The sequence below is a fragment of the Haliotis rufescens genome, unplaced genomic scaffold (genome assembly GCF_023055435.1).
Source record: "Haliotis rufescens isolate VD_foot unplaced genomic scaffold, xgHalRufe1.0.p SCAF_21, whole genome shotgun sequence".
Lineage (NCBI taxonomy): Eukaryota > Metazoa > Mollusca > Gastropoda > Lepetellida > Haliotidae > Haliotis > Haliotis rufescens.
Window position 1 is genome coordinate 5,002,624 of NW_025963902.1, and position 25,807 is coordinate 5,028,430.

The 25,807-nt window shown below is 40.0% G+C and overlaps 1 protein-coding gene across 7 annotated transcripts in view; it reads right to left on the reverse strand.

Annotated features, from left to right (window-relative positions):
• The window catches only part of LOC124133376 (protein retinal degeneration B-like), a 173,992-nt gene that overhangs the window by 71,218 nt on the left and 76,967 nt on the right, over window positions 1–25,807 (reverse strand). For 5 of the 7 annotated variants that reach the window (XM_048401145.1, XM_048401148.1, XM_048401149.1 and 2 more), the window contains exons 3-4: window positions 5,528–5,660; window positions 3,054–3,257 (exon numbers count right to left, since the gene is read on the reverse strand). In XM_048401145.1, the coding sequence (XP_048257102.1) occupies window positions 3,054–3,257; window positions 5,528–5,660 (337 nt within the window). Of the gene's footprint in view, window positions 1–3,053; window positions 3,258–4,320; window positions 4,353–4,450; window positions 4,514–5,527; window positions 5,661–25,807 lie in introns of those variants that run through there. The other 2 variants (XM_048401151.1, XM_048401150.1) reach the window with 2 other exon arrangements.

Genomic DNA, 25,807 nt, shown 5'->3' on the forward strand with positions numbered 1-25,807 from the left:
TTAAAAAGGGCTAATTTCCACTAATCCTTATGATACCTTACAGGGTTTGAAATTGGCACTAGTCCTATAGCCCTTGCCAAACTGCCCAATAGTAAAGGTATCCTGAGGACTAGTAGAATTTTGACATTTTTAAAGGTTTTGCTATATGCTATCATTATAAGGGCTAGTGGACTGAAACTAAGTTTCTACCGCTGCCTTAGCTATTGGGCCGTTTGGCAAGGACTATATAGACGAGTGTCAATTTCTAACGCTGTATGAAATAATTTCCGAGTGTGACGTCACATGCCCGATTCGGTTCTCAAACCAAAACAATCGAGCTCCGCACAGTGAAGTGCTGTGCCGAGTAAACTGGCTTCAGTCTTGTTTTGTTAATGGAGGCAAATTGGAGAGAATGCTTGTGTGTTTTTCTCATGGATTAGTTACAAAATACTACCAGTAATTGCCAGCTTGATTAGATTAGAAGCCAGTGTTTATAAAAGCCTAGATTACAATATACTGAGTGAGTGAGTTGGGTTTAATGCTGTTTTTTACAGTATTCCAGTTATATCATGGCGTGTCAGCTTAATGTGGGAGGAAAGCTAGAAGTGATGCAGGTCTAAGACGTTTACCACTTCAGTGAAACCAATGAGCACAGGTATGGTGCTGACAAACCTAGAAACATAATCGGGGCGAACCGGGATTTGAACCCACAATCATAGGTTTCTGGCGTGCCCAAGCGATGCAACTCGCGGTGCCTTAGACGACTGGGCCACCCGTGCCCCCAGATTACAATATAAATACGCCTCAACCGTTTGAAGCCAATCACTCTCCTACCCAGGGTTCCTTGTGGCCAGCCAAGTACCTCTGTCACATCATCACATTGTCACAGTCCATTTATGTGTTTTTCACCTGTTTCGTTTAGGATGAGCCAACACTTTTAGATAAAGATAAGTCAAGAAATGTTTAACTTTCATTAAGGAAACATCCCAAAACGTGAAAAACTATTTCCTTTTGCGTATTTATTCTCCACGTCCTGTCATCGAAGCCCTACAGAAAGCTGGTGATACGGTCACTTTGATGTGTAAAGCTATATTGTCATGCACCTCAATGTCACTGTTGAAGTAGCACATCTATATCATTACAATATGGTGAGCGGACCGAAAGACTTGCATTAAGCCTGTCAGTTCTTATTTTAGAATACTGTATTCGACGTAATAAGCGCCCAGGGCACTCTCAAAATTAGAATAAGGGGGCTCTTATTAGAATATCATTTTGGTTGAAAAACAGAGTTGAAAGATAAATTTCGTGGTTTATGCTGAGGGCCTGACTGTTTATATAAGACAGATATATTTTCCCAGAATTTAATTGCCGATAATTAAGGGTGTATATAACACATGAGTGCGTATTATACCCGAATAAATAAGTCTTGTGTACATTGATCAATCGGAAGGGGTGCTAATTGGGATTGTTCACTTGCCAATAAATTAGCAAATATCGCCGTGGGCACTTATTAGAGCGGGGCGCTTATTACGTCGAATACGGTATGTGCATTTGTTTACAAACATGAGAAAAGTCCGGTCACGTGATAAGGACACACTGGTGATAAGACAAGGAGAGACGAGGATGCTCGTGGGTTATCACCATCTGTTTACAAACAAAGCTTCAAAATGGTCGACGTCCAGTCCCTTTAAGGTGTACTGGTTTAACATTTGAAAATTTGAAATGATATAAACATTTAGTATCAAATGATATTTATTTTTGTCACATTTATTGCCACTTCTTATTCATCACTGCATGGTGACGGATAACGGATCGTTCAGTGAGTATAATCAATCACCGGAACTGCACTAAGCGTGCAAAGTGTGACACATTTCGCTTCCATTTTATTACCATGGTTACAATGGGTTTTGTAAGCCTTCAGATGTTCTAAAATTGAAACTCAATCTGAATTTTTCCACTCCAACTTACTTACTTGCAACACAAATATGTACAGAAAAAGACCAGGATGACTGATTTCTTTTCGTAAATGCCTGGTAATATTCCGTCAACAGCTGCTGTGAACATTTGTTGAAACACAAGCAAGCAACAAAAACTATGTGACATAAAACAACGCCATCTGGCTTTGGGCCCTTTGACAGCAATGACTTCATAATCATAACACATTCAAAGCCAGTGCTGTCATTTTCTTATTTCAGTTTGAGTTATGTCAGTTTGATTTGAGACCTCCCCATCGCGATTCGACAAACCGTCCCTAGAAGCAGACATCATATGCACACAGGCAAACTATAACAACCAATCAAGACGAAGGACACATATGGTTTTTTTAGCTAATCAGATGACATCTACCTAAAATGGTTTGGTCTCATAGCATTCACAGTTTTGAACATAGGATCATTTGTCAGTGAACTTTCTGCTTGGTAAATTTCTTTTCATGTCTTGATTTGGCAAATGCAGTCTGAAGAAAAGAAAAGCCGCACAAAACAAAAGGAACTGGACATTGTTCCAGATGCCTGGTTCACTGACGCCCTCTTGCAGGTGTGTGAATGATGAAGAGAAGGGGTGGGTCTTACACTGCTTAGAACATTATTAGTTACATCTCTGTGTGTGAGCATAATGTGGGAGAAACGTAACCCAAGTCATAAATGTTTATAATTTTTTGGAGACCCGAGATCACAAGAAATTTGGAAACAAACCAAGGATCATAATATGAAATTCAAATACAATCAAGGAACCCTGACACTACAAAGGAATCCTAGCACTGCAAAGGAATCCTAGCACTACAAAGGGGATCATGGCACTACAAAGGGGGTCCTGGCACTACAGAGGGGGTCCTGGCACTACAAAGGGGGTCCTGGCACTAGAGGGGACCCTGGTACTACAAAGGGACCCTGGCACTACATAGGGGATCCTGGCACTACATAGGGGATCCTGGCACTACATAGGGGATCCTGGCACTACAGAGGGGATCCTGGCAATACAGAGGGGACCCCGGCACTACAGAGAGGACTTAAGCTATAAATATTTGCTGATTCATAACTCTCTCCTCCATCTGTCCCTCCTCCTGAGGCACTCACCAACAACTCTCTGCCTCATATCTGACGGGGACATATTGAAGATATTGTCTGTTGTGCCACCATTGTCAAGGTACTTGGTCTCAATCTCCAAAAGGAACTTCTCAATGAAGGGACATTTGTAGCGGGTCTTTGTATAGGGGTAGGCGTTCCAGGCCTCCTCCTCCACCCTGAGAGCTGACTTGGGTAGGATCGCTCGAAACCAACCTTCAAATACAAAACACTTGTTTCATTAAATGGCCCAGATCTTTGGATCCAGACACACCAAAGTGTTCAAAAGGAACAATAAAATGTTTACCACATACTGATAAATCCTTATTCATTAAGAAATCATCATAATTATCTGAAGTTCTGACATAGAGCAATGTTGTTCTGATAACTCTGCAATGATGTGTTTGCTTATGAGATAGACATACTGTGTTTTCGATGTAGAGCAAGGTTACCTGTAACAGGCATCGTTAGAAACAGACAGTTTTAATCCACTATTCCTTATAATAACATACAGCAAAACTCTTTAAAACGGCAAATTTTCTACTAGTCCTTATGATACCTTAACTATTGGGTGCTTTGACAAGGACTATAGGACCAGCGCCAATTTCTAACACTGCTGAACATATTACCTTGTAAATTTATTTTGATAAGCTTGAGGTTAAATGTTAAATTTAGCAAGGTGAAATCTAAAAAGTAATCTAGCTCAACATTGAAATCACAGTATGTTTGTCTCCATCATAGCGTGACAAAATTAAAAGCAAACTATTTGGTGCCTCGTAGGTGTACTGACCACTATAATCTCTGTTGTGGTATATCTTGTAGGTGTACTGCCCCTTGTGTTACAGCACCTACCTGGCAGGTGGCTGCCGATGTGGTATATCTTGTAGGTGTACTGCCCCTTGTGTTATAGTACCTACCTGGCAGGTGGCTGCCGATGTGGTATATCTTGTAGGTGTACTGCCCCTTGTGTTACCTACCTGGCAGGTGGCTACCGATGTGGTATATCTTGTAGGTGTACTGCCCCTTGTGTTATAGTACCTACCTGGCAGGTGGCTGCCAATGTGGTATATCTTGTAGGTGTACTGCCCCTTGTGTTACAGCACCTACCTGGCAGGTGGCTGCCGATGTGGTATATCTTGTAGGTGTACTGACCACTATAATCTCTGTTGTGGTATATCTTGTAGGTGTACTGCCCCTTGTGTTTTGGTACCTACCTGGCAGGTGGCTGCCGATGTGGTATATCTTGTAGGTGGACTGCCCCTTGTGTTATAGCAGCTACCTGGCAGGTGGCTGCCGATGTGGTATATCTTGTAGGTGCACTGCCCCTTGTGTTATAGCACCTACCTGGCAGATGGCTGCCGATGTGGTATATCTTGTAGGTGTACTGCCCCTTGTGTTATAGCAGCTACCTGGCAGGTGGCTGCCGATGTGGTATATCTTGTAGGTGTACTGCCCCTTGTGTTATAGTACCTACCTGGCAGGTGGCTGCCGATGTGGTATATCTTGTAGGTGTACTGCCCCTTGTGTTATAGCAGCTACCTGGCAGGTGGCTGCCGATGTGGTATATCTTGTAGGTGTACTGCCCCTTGTGTTACAGCACCTACCTGGCAGGTGGCTGCCGATGTGGTATATCTTGTAGGTGTACTGCCCCTTGTGTTATAGTACCTACCTGGCAGGTGGCTGCCGATGTGGTATATCTTGTAGGTGTACTGTCCCTTATGTTATAGTACCTACCTGGCAGGTGGCTGCCAATGTGGTGTATCTTGTAGGTGTACTGCCCCTTGTGTTATAGTACCTACCTGGCAGGTGGCTGCCGATGTGGTATATCTTGTAGGTGTACTGTCCCTTATGTTATAGTACCTACCTGGCAGGTGGCTGCCAATGTGGTATATCTTGTAGGTGTACTGCCCCTTGTGTTACAGCACCTACCTGGCAGGTGGCTGCCGATGTGGTATATCTTGTAGGTGTACTGACCACTATAATCTCTGTTGTGGTATATCTTGTAGGTGTACTGCCCCTTGTGTTTTGGTACCTACCTGGCAGGTGGCTGCCGATGTGGTATATCTTGTAGGTGGACTGCCCCTTGTGTTATAGCAGCTACCTGGCAGGTGGCTGCCGATGTGGTATATCTTGTAGGTGCACTGCCCCTTGTGTTATAGCACCTACCTGGCAGATGGCTGCCGATGTGGTATATCTTGTAGGTGTACTGCCCCTTGTGTTATAGCAGCTACCTGGCAGGTGGCTGCCGATGTGGTATATCTTGTAGGTGCACTGCCCCTTGTGTTATAGCAGCTACCTGGCAGGTGGCTGCCGATGTGGTATATCTTGTAGGTGCACTGCCCCTTGTGTTATAGCAGCTACCTGGCAGGTGGCTGTTGATGTGGTATATCTTGTAGGTGTACTGCCCCTTGTGTTATAGCACCTACCTGGCAGGTGGCTGCCGATGTGGTATATCTTGTAGGTGTGCTGCCCCTTGTGTTACCTACCTGGCAGGTGGCTGCCGATGTGGTATATCTTGTAGGTGTACTGCCCACTACCTCCTGGTCCCTCCGTGTAGGGTGTATTTTCCAGAATCTCCACTCCACTCCCAGCTCCATGACTCTCCTGGCGAGACTTTTTCTGAAAAAAAAGTAAATTCATCAACTTACTGAGTGAAATAAATAAAGGAACAGCTATAACAGAAAGCATGTGGATTTGAATACACTTCTCTGAATTCTGTGGGAATATTTCTTTCAGGACCAATCATTGTTTTGTTGTTGTTTGTTGTTTAACACCTCACTCAGAAGTATTCTAGATTCTAGCAATATGACATTGCCCTGTAAGAATTCAAGTCTGGACCAGACAATCCACTGATTGATTCTGTGACCAATGATGTGGGGATTCGATAGGAATGTCACAATACGTCTATTCCCCAATACTATACGCAACGTGATTCTTTGTTCACTTTACGATACTTATTGCGTGACTTAAGTCATGGCAATTCTGGGTAAAAAAAGATTTGAAACTTCTGGTACATGTCTCATTTTGCAAATAAAAAATGTTTCATTTCAATCAATACTATATTTAAGATAAAACTTGAGTGTCAACACCATTTAAAAAAACTAGAATATAATTCAAGTCCTAAAACTATGTTCATTGTACAATGTAGATAAAGCATAAATTACCAATAAAATTGTATATTATATTGTTGATAGGTGCCCATTTTGCCAACAATGTCATTCCATTGCAGTTTTATGGCTCTTTGCAATATTTTCAGTAAATTTTAGAGTAATTATATGTAGCATTACCATGAACTTACCCAACCGAATAGACTTTTATTAGACTCAGGCTTCAAATTTGTGGCTGAAATCGCTAACTGTTATTTTTGTTTGATTTAATGTTTATTATGAATTCTGTTAAATCCATGGACCATTAACACTGTAGAAATTACAAGATCCCAAAACTGCTGATGAAGCACAAAAGCAACAGCTTATCATTCTCTGACTTAAAAGAAAATATGTGAGTTCAAAGTACAAAGACAGTGACTCAGAAAGGTCTACAGCAGTCTAGACACTTGGCGGAAAGTTTATAGAAAAATATATCTGTGCAGAAATGACCCTGGCGACATCTATATGCGAATGATGTATGACTTCTCCAAGTCAACTGGTAATCCTTCATCCACTGGTATTGATCGGAACATCTGGAGCTGCATGTTCCGCTACTCAGCTAACTGACAGACAGGAAGAGATATACTCTACTGTTATCATTTACGTGACCAGGACTCTAGCTCCTCACAGCAATATATTACGTTCACGGACCTCTCTATATATCGCTGCCACCAGTGAAAGCTCCCCACTGTGATAGATGGCTACAACCATGCTTGGAGTTGAACTCGCAGCCAACTGACCGTTATGTTTACAAACAAGTGATGACTGCCGTGACGCCGAATACACTTACCCCTGCTAAAATTTCTTTGTTTGTCAATTTCTGTTTAAGTACAACTATCATGTAATTGTTATAGTAAGAATGAAAAGGGAAAGTTGGGTGATTTTCCGTTCGTCTGCAATCTCGAACTTATCCGACCAAACAAACAAAAAGGTAAATTCATGGGGGAAATATGGTCTGTCATTCACCCTTTTAAAATTCACTATGACCGCATTACCAAAGACATAAACAAAAGTATATATGTTACTACATTTGGGTTAAGAGGGCAAATTTCAAGATTCTTGTAATGGCCGTGACCACACTGGTAGCAGTGATGTAACCGAGATTGTAACGAAGTGTCATGCTCTGGGAAGGAGCTTAGACAAGGATCATGTCATGCACCATCCAGTTAGTTTGGATCAGACAATCCAGTGATTGACATCATGAGCATTGATCTAAGCAGCTGGGATCGATGACCTGCATCAACCAAGTGAACAATTATTTTGAGATTCAATAATATTAACTAAATTTGCTTGTGAATCATTAAGGTAGCGCAACATTAAGGTGCTTTCAGCATGATTGAATTCAAAAGGTTTCTCTGTTGTTCTCATGTGACAATTCCAACCTTGGTCATGTGCAACATGATCAAATAAACATTTAACCATCCCTGACCCATATTCCAACAACAAAAGTTGGATACAAAGGAAACTGAATATCACTATCTGTCTTTCATCAGTTCACTACTCGCAATATCTGTTAAAAGAATCATGGTAATATATCAACAGCATTGATCCTCAAACCAGCCAAACCGTGACACATTCATTTCATTTGGTTGTTAATGACCGGGCTTATTCCTGGACATAACACAGCTGATTACTATAGACTTCCTGATGCAAACAGAAATCAATCTCCACAAGGACAATGAATCAATTTACCAACAAAACTGACTGATAGTACATGTGCTTTGAGAGGGAAATATTCATGCACTAGCCTGAAGCAATCGGTCCCATAGCTAGCGTATCCTAGACGTGTCTTGTTTTTGATGATTTGTTGAGTGATGGAATGCACAAGTTTCAGCCCTGTGCATTAGTAAACATCAGGTTACACATGCAATCCAACAGTCTTTTTCGCTCATTAAAAAAATATATGAACAAAAATTCAACTGAAAGTTTTCCGCTGACATGTTTAAACATGGTAAAGGTATCAAAAAGTTTGGCAAGTTAACTTAACTCGATTAAAAGTTAACATAACTCGATTAAAAAAAATGTATGAATAAAAATGAAATTGAATGTTTTCCGGTGCCAAGTATTGATTAGTGTTAGCTAGGATGTATCAGGGATCTCCTCCATCAAGACAAGCAAGTCTTCAGCTGCGTCCAGGTCCAAGTTGTTGCAAGGAAACAGACTGACCTGCCTTCATGGTCTGTAGGGGCAGTAGGATAGCCTAGTGGGTAAAGCGTTTGCTAGTGTTAGCTGGGGTGTATCAGGGATCTCCTCCATCAAGACAAGCAAGTCTTCAGCTGCGTCCAGGTCCAAGTTGTTGCAAGGAAACAGACTGACCTGCCTTCATGGTCTGTAGGGGCAGTAGGATAGCCAAGTAGATGAAGTGTTTGCTCAAGCCATTGACCGGGGTTGATTCCCCTCCTGAAGCTCATCCTTTGTTTCTCTCATCGTGATATATAGCAGGAATATCGCATCAGTGTAAAACTCGAATCAACTCATGGTTTCGACATTTTTATTCCATTTAGCAACAAACCAGTGTTCTGCACTGTAAAACCTTCTGCTCGAGATACCTCATTGTGTTATTACCCATTAATGCTATACCATTCCTGTTAAATAGTCATTAGTCTGACGCACACTTTGCCATAAATCAGAAATACAGCATCTATACTGGAATCAATAATATCCATATGCATACACCATTGTTGGGTATTGATCTGTTCCGCACTACCAATCACTGGCCATAACCTATACAATGCCTACTGATCAAAGTACCATTACAAATGGCTTCTGTTAACCATATTAGAAGAAACAATTTCAAACCAGGATAGAAGAGTTAAAAAAGAATGAATGGGTTTTTTTCATTATACCCCAGTCTGCAATTGTGCAGCGATGCATTGAAGACACAACTAGTCATATCCAACAAGTCTTAAGCTCATTTCGGACTTGTGGCTCGAGCAAAGTAACTAGATTTTTGGAGAAAACAACTAGTCCTTCCAGATATTCACAAGTCTCGGACAAACGGAGTAGTGGTCATGTCTATCCCTGAGTGAGTGAGTGAGTGAGTTGGGTTTCGCCGCTTTGAGAAACATTTCAGCAATATCACTGCAGGGGACACCGCCCCGTCTATCCCTGAACAATGTCTTACTATAGAGGACTCATCATGGAGTAGAGTGTTGGGGTAGCCTAGTGGTTAAAGCATTCGCTCGTCACGCCGAAAGCACGGGTTCAATGTGTGAAGCCAATTTCTGGTGTCCCCCTCCGTGATATTGCTGGATTATTGCTAAAAATGGAGTTAAACCACTCACTCATCATGGAGTACTGAAAAACATTGCTGGTTTAGACAGACTGCCGGTTTATGCAGAGAATGCCAAATGTCGATGAGAAGCAAGATAACAATATATTTCCATGTCTTCTTACGCTGCAATACACATGTACTGTTAATCCATGCCTAGGTATACTGATACCAACCTTTTGTGTTTATTTAGTAGACACGTCTAGAAAAGCTAGTATTTACTGACAGCTTACAGCTAAGTGGTTGTTCAGTGCCGGATAACGGAGAGAGGTATTTTCTATGTAAATTGGTAATTTGGACTGACAACCATTTCTGGAATACCGAATAGACAAAGGCCGGACAACACAGAGATTATTCAATTTCATTGTGACTACAATCTGCTGGGGATAAAACATAATGCCGGTTTGGACAGAGTGCCGGATTAAACTAAGGCCAGTTTCAACAATGCCAGACTAAACAAAGGCCAGTTTGGACAGTGTGCCAGATTAAACAAAAGGCTGGTTCAGACCGAGTGCCGAATAGACAAAGGCCGGACAACACTGAGATTATTCAATTTCATTGTGACTACAATCTGCTGGGGGTAAAACATAATGCCGGTTTGGACAGAGTGCCCGATTAAACTGAGGCCAGTTTCGACAGTGCCAGTTTTAACAAAGGCCAGTTAGGACAGTGCCAGATTAAACAAAGGCTGGTTCATACCGAGTGCCGGATAGACAAAGGCCGGACAACACAGAGATTATTCAGTTTCATTATCACTACAATCTGCTGGGGGTAAAACATAATGCCGGTTTGGACAGAGTGCCCGATTAAACTAAGGCCAGTTTCAACAGTGCCAGATTAAACAAAGGCCAGTTAGGACAGTGTGCCAGATTAAACAAAGGCCAGTTAGGACAGAGTAACATATAAGATAAATACTTTAAGAGGCGACTAATGGGATCGGGTGGTCAGGCTTGCTGACTTGATTAATGCATGTTATCGATCCCAATTGTGTGGATGGATGCTCATGATGTCAATCACTGGATCGTCTGGTCCAGACCCGATTATTTAGAGACCACTGTCATATAGCCGGAATATTGCTGAGTGTGGCATTAAACAACAAACCAAAACCAAGATAAAGGCTGGTTTGGACAGTTGCCAGATTAAACAAAGGCCAGTTTATACAGAGTCCAGGTTAGACAATGGCCACTGTAGTCTGAAACAAAGTGAGGCTGGGACAGACAAACCAGTGGTTGACTCAGTATGAGTCCTGAACCCCACAACCCACGGCATACAATCAACCAATCACCCAAGTTGCCATCATTCCATCCACATACATGTATATGCCATGTCAATTCTTCATAACCATGGGAGGCTAGGAAACTATTCTCACCTGTACAGATGTTGAAAGGAAAGGCCTAATTTCACGGAGGGTTTTCATTTTTATTTTTCTATTTCTTAGTCCTGAGTGTTGGTGATTCAGGATCATCATGAACATTGTAAGACTTCTTGAACATGAGCAGGTACTTGACCCAAGGAAAGTCCAGAGTGTGCGAATAAGGATTGTTGGGAGTATATTTATAGAATAACCCACGAGGTACGAGTGATTACGGAAAATATGTCACGAGTGAAATTAATGTTTTAAGTTCCGAGCTTGACCCAAGACACATATATATATATATAATTTCGGAAGTAATAAGCCCAAAGTTCAAGAAAAGAAAATCCTTAGTCATTTGCACACTGAAATAAATTTCAAAACAATTTCCTAAAAAGTTTTTACTAAGTTCAAAATTGATCAGTTTTAGCATAACATTGCAGGCAAAAAGATCCCTGGTCATAAACCATCATTTGCTTTTCATGAAAGAGAAACAGCAGTAACCAAGGTAACGTGGTCATTAAAAACATCATGATAAATATAGCCATCTTTTTTCTCCTATCACAGATCGACAGTTGATCAATTAATGAAGGAAGATAAATTAATTTAGGGTCGAATCAACCGAGCTATTGACCCCTTTAATTCTGGTAGTTCCAACCAAAGAACACCTCCCACTGATTGAAAGCAGGTCATATTACAACTTTCCTGGCTACAAAGTAGCTGCTAAACATGTTAAACACATTTTTTCTCACAAAATCTGATTTCACAAGTTCCTGTGATGTTGAAGAACTATCAAACGTTTCAGAGCTTGTGATACATCCAAATCACCACCCCAGCCAAGAGTACAGAGATGTGTTTGATGAATTCATAGATACTGTATGATATCTAGCTCTATGCTCCCACACCGCCCCAGGCTGCCTTGCCGTATGGGGGACTGCTGCAAGATGACTTCTGACATTTGGTTTGATTGATTTGTCGACAAGAAGTCAACTGAAGGAAATCAAACAGTGTTTTCATTAATTCAATCAGTGAGGACAAAAAATGTGTGGCTCCAAGCTGAGTTACACAAAGCAATGTAAGGTCTATTACGTCTTTTTCAAGCAGGAGAGCACATAGCCTTAAGATTGACTTGTGGAACAGAGCTTTCATGAGCAAACTATTATTACAGGGCACACAACGTATTGGAAACATTGACCATTTTACCCTATATTTTAGGTAACTATTGGCTAAAGAACTGATTCTTATTTAAAGAAAACTGAAAATCAAACCACATCATATAATACGTAGTTGTTAGTACAAGGATCGAGATCAAAAATATTCTTACGTTCAGTGTCATAACAAAAAAAAGTGTTGCCTAGGGATACAAAGCTATTACCAAGCAACCTGTTTGTTTTATATTCCCCCTGCCAATTACTGCAAGATAATACAACACAATTTTGATTTATTCTGCCCATAATGATGATGAGCACATTGACATGGTCCCTTCAAGCTGTTAAACCAAACAAAACTATTCCCCAGTGTTTGAACAGCCCTTGTCCCAAGGCTTGTTACCACACTTAGTCCACCCAGGGATGACCCACAGCTATGCTGGGCTTTCAATCTACACCTGGTAATATTTAACATAACTCTTTATCGTGTTCAAACATCAATAATACATTACATGACTCACACATTGCGCAAGTACCTATGTCATAAGTGAAATATTTTTACGTTTTTATGTCAATGTATAGTGAGTGATTGAATGACGGTTTTGAAAGAAGAGGTAGGATATATGTCAATGTGAAAGTTGTTGTGTCCTGCCTGGCGCTCGGCACTAAAGGGGGAAAACAAAAGGACTGGTTGGCTTGGAGCCAGGATACTTCTATCAGGGTACCCACCACGCTATTAACCGACCCTACCCGGATACCCACTGTATGTTTCAAGACTTGGGTGTAAAATGTCCGATTGGGAATAGTTTGACCGTAGCCCTGGTAAAATGTATTTTGATACACGTATAAAACGATCTGGTCATGCATACACTGAAGTTGACTGAAGTTTTATCTTGATTCAAACCTATAAAGGTCTGAAGGAATGGGTGCATAGTCAGAAAGAAATGCGAACATTAGTGACTTGTAACCACTAAGAGTTTTAGATATGTTTAGTCATTAACCAATATATCACATGACTAACCACGGGTCTGGGTAGTCCAGTGGGTACCCGGGTCCTAGTCAGTACCCATCCGACCCGAGTACCCACGTTACCCGTCCCAGAACTAGCACACGCACGCACACGCACACGCACACGCACACGCACACGCACACACACACACACTACAAAAATCGAGAATATAAAGTTGAACCCCATTTCACTTGATTCAACTGTTAATGTGTTTGCATGCAGAGAATCAGAGTAACAACAGTCACGGCCCATGATCATTTTGTTGAACAGGATCCTTACAACTCAATTTTCAAAAGTCATCACTGCGCGAAAAATGGGCAACTTCCTCCATACTCAACAAACGGATCTTTCTACTCGCCTTAGACTAACTTCTAGTCTCTGAAATGAACATATTTTACAGAAAAATCAGTTGTTAAATTATAGTTATAAAATATAATAAAAAGGTGCCGAGAGACTTTCTCCATCTTCAGATACTGCAGTAATCTAGACTTGCCAAACATTATAGACTTGCATGGGCTGTATTTGATATATTTGTTTCAGGGTCTGTATGACAGACTATACTCGCCCGTACACTACCTTTAACATGGAGTAGATTGCCTTGAGTTGGCAAGTATCAGATATTTTGCATGTTATCTGAAAAGGAAGTTTGGCTTTGATTTTTCAACTTAACTATATCATATGAAAGTTAAGAGAAGGAAAATATGTAAACAATAGCTTATTTGGGAAAAATATTAAGTAAAAAACTTGTATAAAAGAAAACATCTCAAAGGCTCGGCAAGAAGATAGAAAAGAATTGAAGCTCCAAGTTTTCCTCATTAACGATCACAACATAAAGAGTTTCTATCAATGACGTACAGAATGTATATAGTGTGAAGTAAGCGCTTGGCCAGCTTCCAACCCCTCCTTCAGATCTACAGTGGGATCAGCTGTACCCTCACAGAATACCGTAGTCCTTGGAATTAGCACTCTGCTTCAAAGTCAGGTTAATACACCCAGTAGTTCGCTCATCCTCAGCCAAGTGAAAATTTGGATGGACAAATTTATTTGTAACTAACACTTCATCTCTACCCATAAAATAGCATTGAAAACAAACAGTTGGTGCACTTGCTCTTCCTACAGTAGTGCCAGGATTAGAATTGGTCACCATGCCGGTCAAAAGACTTAGGCTTTAAAAAATTAAAGAATTGTTTATCAGGCAATGGCGTTTAAAAATATAGTGCAGACGCAGGCGGTGTTTTTTTTATGTTGATGTTCAAGCGTATGTAACCAAATTTTGTTTACAATAATTTTGGCAAAAATCATGTTGTTCTTAATTATTGTAGCATTTTACTGCCAGAGTCGTGTGTTCGAGACACGGAATACTTAAAGATTTTTATTTTTTCTAAAATGGAAATAAAAACGAAACGTACAGCAGACTTTATGATGATGCGGGGGGTGCCTGAGAACCAAGACCATTATTTTTTAAGACTTATTTAACCTTCCAGATAAGTACTGCTACTAATGAATGAAAAATGATCTCATGGGTCACAGTATTAAGGAATTAATGGAAGATCTGACTGGGTTTTTTATTAGAAAAACAATTTTTACAAATTATGGACTATTTCTTACAAACAGCGGTGATAAAAATATCATGTGTTTTTTTTTCATTTCACCTAATCATACCAAAGTCAGAATCTTTTCATCAAAAGTCTTCTATTTTTCCCTTCTAATTTCAGTTTTTATTTGTCGGTCAGACTCGTTAAACAACTAAAAAAAGTATATTTGGCCTGGAAAGATCTAATTTGACTAGGTTGAGATATAAATAAATAAATAAATAAATAATTGTCCAGACTCAATTATTTACAGGCTGCTATCATTTCGCTGGATTATTGCTGTGTGTGGTGTTGAACAAAAACAACCTAACTGGAGGCCAGGACTAGCATCACCTTGGGTATTCTCCCACAGTAAGCTGAGATGTTGTGATGCAACTGAGAATGGATTTCAAACAGCATTCATTAAATCCCATCTTATCATTTACATACTGCTTTTAGGTTAATAGAAGAAAAAGACTTTGAGTGGAATCAATGATATGATAATGATACAAACTTCCTACAATGGGGTTTCATGTCAAGATTACAGCAATATTACTATGAGCAGTGAGGCCTGGACAGGCTGTGACGTTGGTACTATAAATATGTTTTGTATACATGATGTTGCAGTATAGTCCTAATGGCCATCTGTATGGAACAAACATCACCATCACGCCTCAAACAGCATTTATTGTCTTTACGAGACAATCAATTACGCCAAGTGCACGATATCCAATATCTATTTTACATGACAACCATACTTTCCTCCTGTCGTTCATACACAGCTGTCACAAAGCGTGCTACATCCTCAGTCAGCACCTGTACACCCAGTGGTACCTTCCTCTAATCATGTTAATGACTTGTAGTTGATATGTTGTTTAACGCCGCACTCAGATATATTTCAGCTATATGACGGCGGTCTGTAAATATTCAAGTCGGGACCAGATTATCCAGTGATTGCTATCATGAGCATCGATTCACGCAATTTGGATCGATGACATGCATCAACCAAGTCAGCGAGCCTGACCACCTGATCCTGTTAGTCACCTCTTATGACAGGCATAGTCACCTTTTACGGCAAGCATGGGTTGCTGAAGACCTATTCTACCCCGGATCTTCACGGGTCTAATGACTTGTAACTGTAGAGTACCCGGGTAGAGCAAGTGATGGAGAAGTGGCAGATGAGCAACAGTCAATGATCACGATGAAGAGCAACAAGAGTTGCAGCCTTTGTAATTGGTCATAAATTCAAAATTGGTCTGTGTTGTAGAACATAATCAATGACTGACTATTTATCAATAAAGAACGAGAAACAAATTATATCTGAGGTAATTTAGTTCACTTGGCATGATCATTGATGTAAACTGCATGTGGTCCTGTATAGACTGGCCCACTGTACATGTCTTTCTGAGTTCTGGAAAACCTGGAAATATTGGTTTGAAAAATATCAGACATTGCTGAAAACATGATGTTTTGCTTTCCTGTACTTGCAAGTCTTGGATTAATATGATCAATTACATAATTATGGCTAAAAAGAGTGAAAAGGGTAGATTATTTGTACTATAAGAGAAATTCTAAGTATGAGCAAGACTCTGACCCAAACCAGCTTACTTAAGCCCCTTAACAGCACTCACAAGGTGAACGTTGCCATTTTCCCGCCTAAATGACTGTGGTATTAACTTCTCTCTGCGTTATTTCGTAAAACATATCCTCTTTTCAACAAAAAAAAAATTTGAGTGATTATTTCTTTTTTTTATACCAGTAGAGTCAGCGGTATTAAAAAAATATAAAAAGTCATTTTAATTTCATACTGAGGATCAGAACTTACAACATCAATAACGTCGTAGTTCGTATGCCGTTCTCTAAATAATGGCACGCAGACAATGTCACACAGGGCACTCATCACAGTGTCTGAACCTAGGCTCCAGACCGGGGACCATACTGTAGTCCCTCTGTACATCCACCAATCATTGGTGACATAGATTATATGGAACTGCATATGGAACTGCAGTAGACTTGAGATGTTTATGGAACAGCTAGCCCTGGTCTTACACACATTGACTACGGTAGTTCATCCCGTTCTTCCTCCATACAGTTGAAGACACATTCCTCACTACTCGCTCCTTTCCGTAACCTATAAGAAGATCCCTTATCGATGCACGTATGCAAGGTCAAAGAATCCCTCAGGAATAATTTCTGATTTTACATATGTCTTGCATTTAAAAATATACCCAAGATACAGTTAAATGTGTTCAATCATTCTGTATAATACTTTAAGTCCCGACAAGAATATATATCATATATGGGGAGATATATGTGGAGCCTGATGCAACGAGTTGACAATTCTTTTAGCTATGTCACAAGAGGGGCTTGAGTAGCGATTCAACTTATCCTGGAATAACACGAGTTGGTCACAAATGTTGAAGACAGAGCTGGCTTCTGGATCTTACAGTATCTAAAATGCCACTCACTGATACTGTATCATGTGTCTACCAGGTCACAATTCCAGCCATGCCATTCCTCTACTTTCTGAACCCCTTACTTACGTCACTAACACATCTGTAAAAAATATCTACCCAATCCAGTGTTTGAAATTAAGCATGAAAGTCAAGAGGTCCTTGTCAGAAGCCTAATGTTAGATTTCCAAGTTTAAAGGGGCAGATTCAAAGGCCATAGATGACCTGAAAGACATGAAGGACATCCCGCCCTGCCCTGCCCTGCCCTGCCCTTGTGTCAAAGAATGCAATACCATTGGCCAGAGAAATATACCGTATATCGCTGTGTATAAGGCAAGTTTTTCATACCTATAATGAGGGGGTTAAGAAGGGGGGTCGTCTTATACACAGAGTCGAAAATATCACATTTTATTCCAGTTGCTTCACTTTCAGCTTCCACTGGCGATGTCAACCGGCTTCCGATAGCCAGCCCAGCATTTGACAATAAAACTTCGCATTTCGTCCTAAATAACTGTTCCAATAACTATTTCCATACCTAAACATGATTTGTATCTGTTTTCCTTGAATAAAGTTTAATAATTTCTGCAAATAAAGTTGAAAAGACCCTCGCCTCGATGCAGATTGTCAAACCAGCTGACACGGTAAAACAATCAACATCTGTGAGTAGAGAGCCGGAAGTACCGGGAAGCATTTGCATATTGCACATGTGACCTAACATGTGATAACCGGTGAAGCTAAAATCAATTCCCGCTGTTTTTACAGTTGTATTAACAACTGTTGGAGACGGAATAAACACGCCTTATTTTTAAGCAAACATAAGCCTAGTTAGTTACAACATAGTTAATTGGCGATTTAATTACTCACCATTGTCTCTTATATGTTATTACTTCATAAATGAATTTTATTTTACGGGCACCAATTTGGTGTCGTACCGTGTAAACACAAAATGGCAACATGTGCTGGAGTTACACAAGCGACCAATCATCGTAGAAAAAACAACGCAAGATAAACATATTTTGATTGCATATATTAGGTTTGTGTGCGCACTTGTGATGTGCTTCATTCCAGGTCGCTTTATACACGGAGTACAGGATTTTGGGTCGATTTTGAAGGCGTGTACAGTGGGGTCGTCTTATACGTGGGGTCGCTTAAAACACAGCGATATACAGTACTGTGAGCAACAGTCTTGCACAAATCTCCAGGGCAAAATTAATAAATTAATAATTAGTTAAAATCATAATTCCTAGATTATATGAATAATAAGAACAAGTTGTCCCTCTTAAAGTCTGGCATCATCAGAATTGTACGGTCCGCTTAGACTTGCCTCTTATAAGGACAGAATTACTACACATCCATGGACTTATCATTCAGTACAGCCTTCAGCGAGGCTCCCTCAGCACCTGCTGGAATATATAAGACACAGAACAGAGCCAAATTATCCCCTCATTACACCAGAACACAGCGAGGTGATAATGCGGACCACCTGTGGCACACCATCACTCCGACTACAAGCGCAACAGAAACTAATAGACTTGTTATGTATCATTTATCTTTTATGACAGGCCTCTTACCAGGATGAGTGAGCAAGGTTAGGCAAACATACACCACAACAACAGGGGGTACAACATAGCCTGGAAACTCTACTCTCCAACCATAACAGGCAGTGCTGACAACTGAGAACTGCCTCTGGGAAGACGACAATCAGCATATGTCATCATTCAAAGTTGCATGAGATCAGTATCTTGCTGTGATTTCATCACTGCTCCAGGTCTTGAAATATTTTTACATACAAGCAATTTCATATATATACTGTAAAACACAGGAAGATATTAACTGCTTGATTGGCATTCTAGAAGTTGGTGAGTAAATAAGAAAGCATGCAACTTTATATAAATAACGGTGAAAAAATCAACACCAAAATGTCACTAAAAGCAATAAACCACAAGTTGTTATCCATAAAGTTTTATGTTTTCTTACATAAAGATATTGATCAGATTTGTGTGATCGTATTTGCCATGACTGTATACATATAAAGTGTTCAAAATTTAACATGAAATGGATCCTTGTTTACGAATTCTACTCATAAAATTTAAAATAGATTAAAGAAAACAGTATTTTTGTTCATACTGCTGAAAAAAGTCATATTTTGCAAATTCATTCACATATTGCTAGTTAAAACACATAATATCTGTTGAAAACATATCTTCAAAACTTCAAAAAACAACAAATGACTGATGATGAGAGATATCATTATCAAACAAATTATTTGCAATTTTATTTGTTTTTGACCTACCAACCTAAATTTGGGGCCAAAATTCAATAAACCAGCCCCAAAACAAAGTGTGGCCTTGCAACCTAAAACTGAAGGCAGTCCCTAGATTCAAATAGCCAAGGACCCCAGCACCCCCATTGGTTTCAAACACATCAACATATTAATAAAAGTGATAAAACCCTTACCACAACCATAACAAATCTCCATTTTATGATTCTGACTTTATCATACAAGCATGTGTTGATAAATCACTACTAAATAGTGATGATACCTGGTGTTTGTGAGAACGTGATCGTATCCTGCCCCACTGGTAGCACCTGTCACAAACACCTGCAGTCTTTAACAAGCATGAAATACTCATATCCCCCGTCAAAATGACATGTCCGGTTGTGTGCACGGTAAGAAATATTATATTCTATCTGCTCCAAAAACAATCACTACAGCCATTTTCAGTCTAAATCAAATTGTTGCAATGGAAACACAAAAATATATTTTTCAAAAGTCCCAAAATATCAAAGGGCACCAGCTTTCCACTAGACCTATCTATGTGCCAAGTTTGGTGAAAAAACATAGTATGTTTTTCAAGATCTGAAAGGAGCACTGACACCATTTTCAGTCTAAGTCAAAGTCGTTGCCATGGAAACTCGAAAAATATATTTTTAAAAAATCCCAAGCTATCAAAAAGTACCAAAGTTCACCAGTGCCAAGTTTGGTCAAGCTATCTCTCATGGTTTTTTTAGTTCTGCTCCGGAAACGAAATGTAATGGACAGCACCCATTCCTATATCCCCTTCCACTTCGTGGCTGGGGATACAAGGCTTTATGAAGGCCTTCAATGATGTAACCCTCATCTAACAACTTTTGAGCAAGAGTTGTATGACACGCTATGAAATCTTTGTTGTAAGAGTATGTTTGATTGTACCTCAAAAGTTGTGAAGTATAGGCACCAAAGGTTGGAGCGCTGTAGACAAACTCTTAGTCCAGTTACCGCATTTGACGTAATAAGCGCCCCGATCTAATAAGTGTCCACAGCGATATTTGCTAATAAAATATATTGGTTAGTTAACAATCCCAATTAGCACCCCTTCCGATTGATCAATGTGCACAAGACTTCTTTATTAGCGTATAATACGCACTCGTGTGTTATATGCAACCATATTTATGGGCAAATAAATTCTTGAAAAACGTATCTGTCGTATATAAACATTTCAGGCTGTCAGCATATACCAAATTGAAATTTATCTTTCAACTCTTATTTTTGTCACCAAAATAATATTCCAATAAGAGGCCCCTATTATTATTACGTTGAATACAGTATATCACGGCGTGTCAGTTTAATGTGGGAGGAAAGCCCGAAGTGATGCAGGTCTTAGACGTTTACCACTTCAGGGAAACCCACGAGCATGGGTATGGAGCTGACAAACCTAGGGGTTTCCAACCCACAGTCATAGGTTTCTGGCGTGCCCAAGGGACGCAACTCTGCACAGCGAATTGTGGCACCTTAGATGACTGGGCCACCCATGTCACTGTTCTAGCTATGAAACAAATGAGGCTGTTTTACTGGTCTTTTTTGTTTCCAGCGAAGGTGGGTAAATCAGTGGAAGGGAATTGGCCATTTGGCCATTATTGAATGATATCACTGAAAAACCTGAAGCCTAAGTTAAACTAATTGGCCAGAATCCCTTGTTTTGGCGTTGTCAATCCGAAACAAACTTTTTACGTAGGGCAGCCATAATTTAGATGACAGCTGGCTGTGACAGAATGGGTATATTCCAATTCTGTTTCCTCTTTTTCAGTTTGTGCATTCCACCAATGACAACATTACGCACTGACTTAACCCACTCTGGAAGACATTCAACAGGTTCATCTTCTCATGAGACCATGTCTTAGCTTCACTTTGACAGCATCCACAATGATCTTCAAGATGTGATCCCTATTGGTAGCTGGTTATTCATGACATTTTGGCCAAATGACTCCATCAGTCTGAAAATGCTAAAATTCAGGAAGGACAAAGGACATTTCCTTGCACACTACCACTTTCACCATTAAGTTGATGGCGACTCTGAAGCAGATGATTATTGTGGACTAGTGAAAATCAAATGCTGTACCACATGCTTGTTGTCACCAGCTGACGACAACCTAGAGTAGATGGTTTGTTATCATGAGTGATCTAGCTGCCCAAGTGACAAGGTATCCAGGTCAACAAAAGCATCAATAATACCATCAAATCCAATAGCCAAATGTACCTCATTACACTTAGACCATGCAGACAGTCCAACATCATTTCTCGCCATACTGTTAGTGACATTATTCTATTCCTTTCAACAGTATTCCATATAGCTCATACACTCTGTATGATTATCACTGATTGCAATCAACTCCCCGGCTTTCCAGTAGCACAATGTTATGATGTCATTAAAATTCCAGGAAAAACAGTGTGCCACAAGTAGCCATGGTCTGTCACACTGAATAACCTGGACAAATAGAATTGTTTGATAGACATTTCTTAGAAGTTGAGGGTTGACAAAGTAGACACAATTTCTAGTGGATGACAACTTCTTTAAGGTATAATTATAGTAATGTTTCTGTATAGAGCCTGATAGTCTTGCTTGACAATGGTACATTAGGGCCTATATTGATAGTACATCAAAGAAGGGGTTTTCCATACATTGTGTCAACTCTGGACTAAAAGAGTTAGTATTGATCATTGACTGAGTATCCAGTACGACAGACGTGATGAGCTGACTGATCACAAGTATAAGGAAATGCCAATCTCATTATAATCATATCTTAGCTCTCGCTATCGACCTTTGGACATCCCATTACAGGTCACGTCAGAAAGACCTTTCATCTGACCAATCAAAGCGTCGCTTACCAGATCATGAAAGTGACAGTCGGAATGTGTTTCCTAATCATGCAACCTCGAAAACATTAACGTTAACACGGGGTATTCCGAACGACAGTTATGACCCGTACGACTGATTCCGTCAAAGTTACGGTCTATCTCTCGCTTCCATGGGATAAAGATCTGAATGGATGAGGCGTTGCACAGTATGTGGGAAGCACTGACATACAACCTCAACCATATATTAGACATTCCGGAATGAGATGTTTATTACTTTGGTGAAACCCACAAGCACAAAGACCCGTGAAGATCTGGGGTAGAATAAGTCTTCAGCAACCCATGCTTGCTGTAAAAGGCGACTATGCTTGTCGTAAGAGGTGACTAACTGGATCGAGTGGTTAGGCTCGCTGACTTGGTTGATGCATGTCATCGTATCCCACGTGTAGACTGATGCTCATGATATCAAATACTTGATTGTCTGGTCCAGACTTGATTATTTACAGACCGTCATCATATAGCTGGAATACTGCTGAGTGCAGCGCTAAGCAACCAAGAAACAAACACAAGCACAAGTCGTAGAAATAAAACCTCAGATCTACATCCTTGGACTAACTGAACCTGGTCTGTTGTGGCTTCACTGTGTGCCCATGCACCGAAGAAAACCACAAGCAAGTCATATCATCTGAGTTTGATTGTTTATATCCAGCACACAGCATAATTCCAGCTACATGATTGTGGCCTGTAAATCATCAAGTCTGGACAAGACAATCCAGTGATTGATCTTGAGAGCAGTGATCAACACTAGCAGGGTATATCAACCAAGTCGTAGGAGGCGACCACCTGATTCATTGGTCGCCTCCTATGACCAGCATAGCTTGCTGGGGACCTATTCCAACCCTAAATTCACGTACAGGTCTGAGTGAATAAGCTAATATGGTTTAATGATGCTTTGAACAGTTTGTCTGTTACATTGTGTGTCACCTTAAAGAATGTGATGCAGGTCACAGTCAATTTACACTGGTCAGAGAGGTGCACAAAGTACCCAATCGAGCCTACCAGTTGTCAGACTTTCATTTTGTGGAAGCCTCGGTTACCAGGCTGATTGGGTTAGATCGCTGACTTTGTGTGCTGGCGATAAGGTCCCTCAACTCTGGCAGTTGGGAAAGTGTTATTCGTAATCTAACATTTGTTACAGGTTTGGGATTCAAACCCACAATCATAGGTTTCTGACAGACCTAAGGGGGACCTAAGCTGACTTGGCCACCCACCACTCCTCTCATTCTAAATTCTCATTCCCGGAACACAGTGAAAGCTCACAAAATACATCCACAGACTCCATATCACCTGTAACAACTGGGAGCAGATAATTAAAATCTATTGCATCATTGTAAAAAGGATTCTAAACACGCAGAAGATAAAGAAATTCAACTTCATCTTATTCGTTTTAGCTTTAAAGGGAAAAGTAATTCATTTCATGAAATGGGAAAACTTAATCATATCCAGTAAATCTCTAAATCATTGATTTTCCCTGAGATCATCAACTTCTGGTTGCCCTTTAGCAGTCTTCAACAGCTTGGTGTCCATGTAATCTGGCTGCCAATATCAATTGGAAATGCGCAAATGCAAATCTGAAGCCATATTAAATGGAAATGCAATATATATCAGTTCCAGCTGAAGTTTAACATGTGGATCATGATGACTGCAGATAATTGTAACTACTTTCACTACAAATTATGACTCACCACTTGAATGGAAGAACAAGTAATAATGACACGAACTGATGATTTCTTTGTCATCATTGCAGTTTTGTTCTATTGGCATTTCTACAAAGCTGATATAACACAGGATTATAGAGTTAACATACAAAATACTGTCGGAGGAATGTGTGCTTTACTAAGAAAGTGTTATCCCAAATATAACATTAGTTATTCTGTCAGAGGAATGTGTGCTTAACTAAGAATGTGTTTTCATAGGAATGTGTGTTTTACTAAGAAAGTGTTATGATAGGAATGTGTGTTTTACTAAGAAAATGTTACCATAGGAATGTGTGTTTTACTAAGAAAGTGTTATCATAGGAATGTGTGTTTTACTAAGAACGTGTTATCATAGGATTGTATGCTTTACTAAGAAAGTGTAAGGAATGTGTGTTTTACTAAGAAAGTGTTATCATAGGAATGTGTGTTTTACTAAGAAAATGTTATCCCAAATACAACATTTGTTACCCGGTCATAAGAGTAAAGAACACTTAATACAAGTAACAAAGAAACTTGGGATATAACTAATGCTTGGCTTCAGTTGCATCCGGGGCAGTTGGGTATCCAAGAGGCGAAAGTGTCCCCTGCCATGATATTTCTAGAATAGTGCTAAAAGTGGCTTAAAACCCAATTCACTCATTCACTCACCCACTAAAAGTGGCTTAAAACCCAATTCACTCACTCACTCACACACTAAAAGTGGCTTAAAACCCAATTCACTCACTCACTCACTCGCTCACTAAATTGACATCAACAATCAGACTTGGATGTGTTGGGATCTCTACTGCTTCCACCTACGCTCTACATGGGACAAACAATCGTTGATTCCATGTCAACCTTTTCAGCATTAAATGATTTATACTTCAGAAAATCGTATTAAGGAATAAATGAGAAAGAAATGCATTTTGATACAGACTGCTACAAAACCTGAACTGACACAAGTAAACCAATCAATACCAACTCGCTCACATTCTGTCACATCAAACAGAATATTATAACAGCATTTGGGCAACCCTATCAAAGCTAACTGAATTATGACCCACGCATGGTATGGAAATTGTATCAGAATCTCTGTACTGATCAATGTTTTCACGAGTCTGCACAATGAACACAACGATAGAAATGGAAATCATTCATGTGAGAGTTGGGTAAAACACACTGAACTTGACACAAATGCTCCAAGTTCTAGTTCTAGATATTTACCACTCTTATATGCAGCGATAGAAACTAACAGTGTTAGTCCTGTCATGACGACTGATTTACGACAACCATTGCCTGAATGAACATTTAATTCCAAAGGCTCATTACCCTGGAGCCATGGCATCTATATGCCTTGAAACACTTAATTGTTGTTATTTATAAGATGCTAATCCTATTTGTTAATCCCCACTGTAATGTACATCGACTGTCTGCCATCATGGACTGTCTGCCATCATGAACGAGATGTGCAAGTATGTCACTGATGAATCACAATTGTTTATATTTATGACTTACTAAATTTCAGGTGACCTTGGCTAGATAAGCCTTGGTCTAGAGATGAAAAGAAAGGAAAAAGAGGGAGCGGGAGTAGGAGAGAGAAGAAAGGTCTTACCCTTAGCCTAGCTGGGTTAGGCAAGGTGCTCCGGGGCACCAAGACAACAACCACTACGACAATGTGCTGACCTGGCACTTAGTGTTTTTGTATGTATATATCTACCTGTATAAAGTAAAATTGTATATACCGCAAGACATCGTCTCCAAGGACTACAAGACTAGTGCCAATTCCTAACGCTGCTTATGGGTTTATCCAAGAGCAGGGCTCCAGATAAGCTTCGCATTAATATACAAAATATGCAAAATAAATGGCCACTTTAAATAAATTTTCTTGCTTAAAAATTCACATGAAATTTTTTGAAACACATAATATCCGTATTCTGTGAAAGACTGAAAGCTAAATGAAATCCCGAC